The sequence below is a fragment of the Tympanuchus pallidicinctus genome, unplaced genomic scaffold (genome assembly GCF_026119805.1).
Source record: "Tympanuchus pallidicinctus isolate F22 unplaced genomic scaffold, pur_lepc_1.0 scaffold8, whole genome shotgun sequence".
Taxonomy (NCBI): Eukaryota; Metazoa; Chordata; class Aves; order Galliformes; family Phasianidae; genus Tympanuchus; species Tympanuchus pallidicinctus.
The window spans coordinates 30,228,872-30,234,871 of NW_026294802.1; the positions used below are offsets into that span (position 1 = coordinate 30,228,872).

Consider the following 6,000-nt stretch of genomic DNA (forward strand, 5'->3'; position numbering starts at 1 on the left):
GACTAGGACAGAAAAAAATAAGCAAACGTGTGTTTATGGAACTGCACAGCTTATCAGTGCACAAAACCATTTATGTAAGTATGGTCAGAAGTTAACCACAGAACAAGAGTATGTATGGTCCCTACAGTCACACTACAATAAATGTGCATTCACCGCCTTCCCAGAAACAGGACTGAGCAGTATTTATTAAGAGCCACGCAGACAGTCAAAGAAACTATAGCAGATGCTCTAGCCTTTGCTGCTATTGACTTTTCTAAACACTGCATTCTTTGCTTCCAGACCTCCTACAAAAAGCATGAAAAATTAAAAAAAAAAAAAACTATTCTGCTATTATAGTTATTGCAATGTAATGAATAAGGTCTAAAAGGGGAAAAAAATAAAAACAAAAAATAAACAGAATACTCTCTGCTACTTCTGCCCTGTAACTTCTAGCAGACCCCAAACTAGCAGCAGCATCATTCCATGCAAGACGCTTGTATTCGTGTTCACACATGGCTATACACATGCCCTACTATCCATATAAAGAAACACCCCACATTTTTCTCCTCAGTGACTGCAAGAACAATACACAGGAATAGGTTGCCTAAGGAGGCTGTGGATGCCCCATCCCTGGATGCATTCCAGACCAGGCTGGACATGGCTCTGGGCAGCCTGGTCTGGTGGTTGGTGACCTGCACATAGCAGGGGGTTGAAACTGGATGATCATTGTGGTCCTTTTCAACCCAGGCCATTCTATGAATCCCCAAGATCCCTCTAATGGTCTCACATCCTAAAACTAGCTTTTCAAACAATTTTTCATTGCTCCCAATGAGCAATGGCATGACTATTCATCCTAATATTAGTGCCTCTTTAGGTGGAAATGGTACACTTCCACCTCCATATGTTTTGTGAATAGAAAATAGTAGTTTCTACATCCATTCCAAAAAGTTGCTTCCCTGTATTAAAGATACCCCCAATACAGGATTTAAAAAAAAAACGCTGTGAAAATCAAACTACAACATAACAGTACTTAGTGTATAATCACATTCTCATTCTGAATTTATAAGAAAATCACATATTAGAAAATAATACATAACAGGTCCAAAGTCTGCACAAAGTTTGTCGTAGCACTGAAAAAGCACCTCACTCAGCCTAGCACGCTCCCCAAGCTTCAACACACATTCATAAAGGCAACCTGCTTAATTACTTAACAACAACTACATCGGAATCTTCACTCTGCAAGAATCCCAGGTATCCAGATGTGCATCTTCTCTGAAATGGGTAGAAGCCTTACCTCGTTGATTGTCTATTAACCATGCATCTTCTAGACTGAACAAAACATGAAATTGCTTTGCGAAGAAAACATGCTAAAAAACAAGGTATCAATAGATTACAGCACAGGATAATCAGGATACGGGTTTATCCCCAGATGTCTAGCAAGCTTCACTACATCACTGTAGGAAGGCCAGTCTGTTTCTGTGTGCTCTATCCTAAAAGGGAAATTTATAGAACAGGGGGACCCCAAACTGTGCAGCACGGACCTCCTGAGAACGCAGAGTTGGATTAGCAGCAGTACATCCCGTTGCAGAAATTAACTGCCCTTCCCCTTGACCTAATACTTACTGTTGGCTCCCACATCCTCAGCTACTCCAGAACCTCTCATTCTCAGGTATGTGAATCCCAGTATCAGAAAGAACAAGCATGCAGCAGTTAAGAGGAACATGGACAGGTAATGTGCACTGAAGCCTCCAGTGGTGGATACCTCCTCTCTTTTGAACTGTTGGAGAAGCTCCTCCTCGGGCTCGGAGAGATTCTTCTTGTAGGTGTTTTTCAGGTAGGCGTGATTTGAACCCGTATGATTGGAGTGGTTGAGTCTGAGGGAGGCGCTCCCGCCCGGGGGGAGGCTGTTGGTAGCGGAATAGATCCTGGGCTCGGCGCCGTGGCTGCCGGCGGCCCCGCCGAGGACGTGGTTGTCGGTGGCCTTCCTGGCAGCGCCCGGGGGCTCGGCGCCGTCACCGCCGTCCGCGTCCGGGGGCGGCGGCGTGGGGGCTTTCCTAGTCAGGCCGAGGCGGTACCGGGGGCCGGCGGGACCCGGCTCCGGTCTCTCGCATCTTCCCCCCGCCGCCGCCGCCGCCGCCTCCTCGCGGCTCCCGCCCCCGTCTCGGCTCCCGGCAGCGGCCGCCCCCGCCGCCCCATCAGTCGCGCCGGCCGCGATGGCACCGCAGCCCCCGCCGGCCCTCTCCCGAGCCGTCTCCATCGCGCCAGCGCCGGCCGCAGCGCATTTGCTCGCTGTGAACGGAGCGGTCTTGCCGAGGCTCCGCCTGGGCCGGCGGGCCGCCGGTTCCTCCCTCGGTACCTGCTGCCGGGCCGCCGCCTCCTCTTCCTCCGAGTCGGAGTACCTGTCCCCGCCGCAGACGAGCAGCCGGCTGCCGTTCACGGTCCGGTTCTTCCACCGCCGCTGCTCGCCCTTCTCCTCCTCCTCCTCCGCGTCGTCGTTCTCCTCCTCGCCGCCGTCCCCGCGCTCCCAGGCGCCCGGAGCCGCTCTGCGGGCCGCCGCCGCCCCCCACCAGGCGCCAGGCTTCCGCCGGGCCGCCTCCTCCGGGGGCGCCGTGCCGCCGCCGGGCCTCGCGCCGCGGAAAAGGGGCGAAGCCCGCTCCCTCCTGCCGCCGGCCTGGCCGCGAGGGCCGGCCTCCGCGTCCGACTCGTCCGAGCTGAAGCCAAGCAGCACTTTGCCGCCCCCGGCAGGGGGTGCTGCGCGGCTCCGCCCGCCGCCGGCGGCCACGGAGAGGCAGGGGTGCTCGGCGCCCGCCAGCCGCCCGCCTGCGCCCGCTCTCCCGGCGCCGCCGCCTCCGGCCGCCGTGTTATTGTTGTTGCTGTTCCGGGTCTTGTTGGCGCCGCCGCGGGCCCCGGCCCGCTCCTCCTCGCGCAGCTTCTTCAGCTTCTTCAGGTAGACGGGCCGGGTGCTCTCGGTGACCGGCCCCGGAGAGAAGCCGAAGCGCCTCAGCTCCGAGAAGAGCTCCTCATCCGTGAGCTGTGCGGCCGCCGCCATTTTCCGCTCCCCCGCCGCCGCGGCGTTTCCTACCCACGCGCCGCGCCGCGCTCCCCGCCGGAACTGACGCGTGCGCACTCGGCTGTGGCCTAGACCCGCCCGTCACCCCCAGGCGCCGCCCGGCCCCGGCACGGCTGCGTCTCCGGCGCTCCGCGAGCCGCCCTGCCCTTCCCTGGCCGCCCTGCGCCGCGCCGTACCCGAGGCAGGGAGTGGGGCGGCTGGTTCCCGTCAGCGGCCGATGTGAGAAGAGGTCGGGGGCAGGAGCTGGTTGGACTGCAGTAGGGACCCCTGAAATGCGCTGCAGGGCGAGGCTTCAGCGCATCTCGCTCGGATCGAGCGCTGAACGTCTCCTAACGCCGCTTTCCAGTCACAACTCTGAATACACCAGACCCCACCTGCGCGCCTGGCGTGAGCCGTCTGCTCCTTCCTCCTACCCACCCGCTCCTCACTCCTGGCTGAGCTCTCCTCTTGTAGAAAGACAGGCAGCGCTGTGAGATGTTGCTGTGCTACGCTCAGCAGTGAGCGCTCCTGCAAGATGCGCCCTGAGCATCACCCTCCTTAGGTTTACATTGCCTGGAGACGTTGTTTTCTTTAAGAAAATATGCTGTCTCAAATTTAGAACCAGGAATACTAACGACATACATCAATGTGTGTTTGTCAGATGTTGTTTGTCAGAATGGTTGTGCCAACTGGCATTTCTCAGCATGGGGCATGTGCCAGCCCTCCTGATTGCTCCTTTGCATGTAGGCCTCGAGTGGAGCCTGCAAAGTCCCCTACTGACCTGTGTGCCTCCATCTGTCCATCCCAAATGTCAAACTCTTGGCCTATCCACTGATGAGAACACCATAAAGGCAGCACTGTTTCCATTTCAATATACCTATAATTGCCCTTGTAGGAGTGCACACACAGTGGTGCAGAAGCAGGATCTGGTGGTAAGAGTAGGTGTATGTTTTCTGCTCTGGGTCTGCTGCAGTGAGGGATGTGGCCTGCTAATGTCAGAACTGAATCTGCTAAGCTCACTCGTGGAGGAACATTTGCAGAGCAGGAGCTCAGATTACTGTTCTGTATCTATGTGCTCAAGACTGAGCCAAGATGCAGAACTAGAAGACTATAATGAAGCCATCCTTCATAATGATGATGAATTGTGATGATTAACTGCTGTACTCCACCTTTCATTTCTGACCAACCACACCTGGAAACACAGAGCCAACCATCTGATCTCAGCCTCTTTTAACATAACCTTTCTGAAGCTGCAGGGTCTGCTACTGGGCTATTCTGTTGGTGCTGCTATGTTCCACGTGCAGGGGAATCATTTCACATGCAACAATGTGCTTTGGAGCAACACGCTGAGCTCTATGTGTACTGAAGATTACCTTCAAAATCAACTCTACTGTACATTAAACCACTAACGTAAATGCACCCACTGACTTCTCTCCCCACCTGAAAGAAGCTAACTGATATGCCAAATGCCATGAGAAATGCTTCTAACATTCCACTCCTTCTCTTCAGTATGAACATCCCAAGCCTTCCAGCATCCCTTTGAGCTGATCCCTAAATATGCCCCCACACTCAGTGCTTACTTCCTGTGCCTATGGCACTGCCCAAAGCACCTGCAATCAGTCCCAGGCCTGATAACAGTGGGACAAGTGCACTCCTGGCTACACACTGACACCCTCCTTTTGTGAGATGAGTGTGTGTTGTGCTAGAAGTTTAGATCCCTTGATTTTACCAATATTACTCAGATATTCCAGCTTTTTATAACAGCGAGGTCATTAATTAGTTTATAAACCTATTTACTTGGCAGCAGGAGGCAGTAAATACTATAAATTGTCAACAAATTAATCACCTCCTGCAGAACTATATAGTGCATATACATAGAGCAGCTGACTGAAAAGCCTTTAAAATGTGTGCCAAAACATTTTGAAATGTTTCAAAAATATGTCTGCTGGTTGATACTGAAGTAGGGATTCTACCAGTCCCAGATCTCCATGTTTGTTGATGACTATAGATTTATATCAATACCTCCAGGTAGCAGATTTTTTCAACAGATGCCAAATAAACTTAATCTTTTAAAGATTATGGGAGGGACTGTGGAGTTTGTTCTTTGAGAAAAATTTGGCTGTTGGTTTTTTGAACAAGACGTTTTGAATTTTCCCCTCATCTTTAACAATTGACGTTTTAAGGAAATCTCTGGTTCTTCCATCAAGTGAAACTGTGTTCTTGTGCAAGTCAGCAGTCATGTTCCTACCAACCTCATTGGGCCTGGGATTTGGAGTAGTATCTTAGTACTGCTTTTATCTTTCTTTCCTGATTTCAAGTTTGTGTGACGTCTATGAATTTTTGTAAGTTTTCAGACTCTCTGAATGACAGTTTGCCTTTCTAGGTTTAGCACGTCTTTTACTGCAACTTTGTATTTTGCTGATACATCTTCTGCTGATATGCTTTTGTTTCCTGAGGGCACCCTATTAATATTTAAAAGACCTATGCCATCGCTTGCCTTTGGATTGCTCCTGGTTTGTGGGTCAGATATGGGCACCCACAAAGAGTCTAATGCTTGCACTTCCCACTTGGTGCTGGACTGCTTGCTCTGTGTGAGCACAGCATGTTAGATATCTTCATCTCAGAAAGAGGCTGCTGTCTCCACATTGCAGTACTTGCCTACGAGTCTCATAGCAGTTCAGCTCCCACAAAGTGTGTGATAACTTGCAATGACTGTGCACCTCCTGTCTCTAAAAGATAACAGTCTTCATTTGTAAGTCTGAGCATTCAGACTATCCAGCTTCCCAGGAATTGAGGTTAAAGTACACCAGTTATCATAAGACACCTCAAAGCTATTCACAAAGAAAGAACAAATCTCTTGCAGTACAAAAAAGTCAGTCAGCTGCTGGCCCCTAAAGCTTTCTTGCCCTGTTGTATTATGTTCAAAGTAATTGTTGCTGTATAAGACTACTGGATGCTGTAACACACATTTA

General features: G+C 51.4%; 1 protein-coding gene across 4 annotated transcripts in view; it reads right to left on the minus strand.

The window, feature by feature from the left end:
* Positions 1-3,107, minus strand: part of LEMD3 (LEM domain containing 3) — a 48,553-nt gene extending 45,446 nt beyond the window's left edge. For 2 of the 4 annotated variants that reach the window (XR_008202940.1, XM_052669318.1), the window contains exon 1: positions 1,603-3,104. Coding sequence is in view for 2 of the 4 variants with exons in the window: in XM_052669318.1 (XP_052525278.1) it covers positions 1,603-3,028 (1,426 nt within the window). In the remaining 2 variants the exon portion in view is untranslated. Of the gene's footprint in view, positions 1-1,602 lie in introns of all 4 variants that reach the window. The other 2 variants (XR_008202941.1, XM_052669319.1) reach the window with 2 other exon arrangements.
* Positions 3,108-6,000: the final 2,893 nt, after the last annotated feature.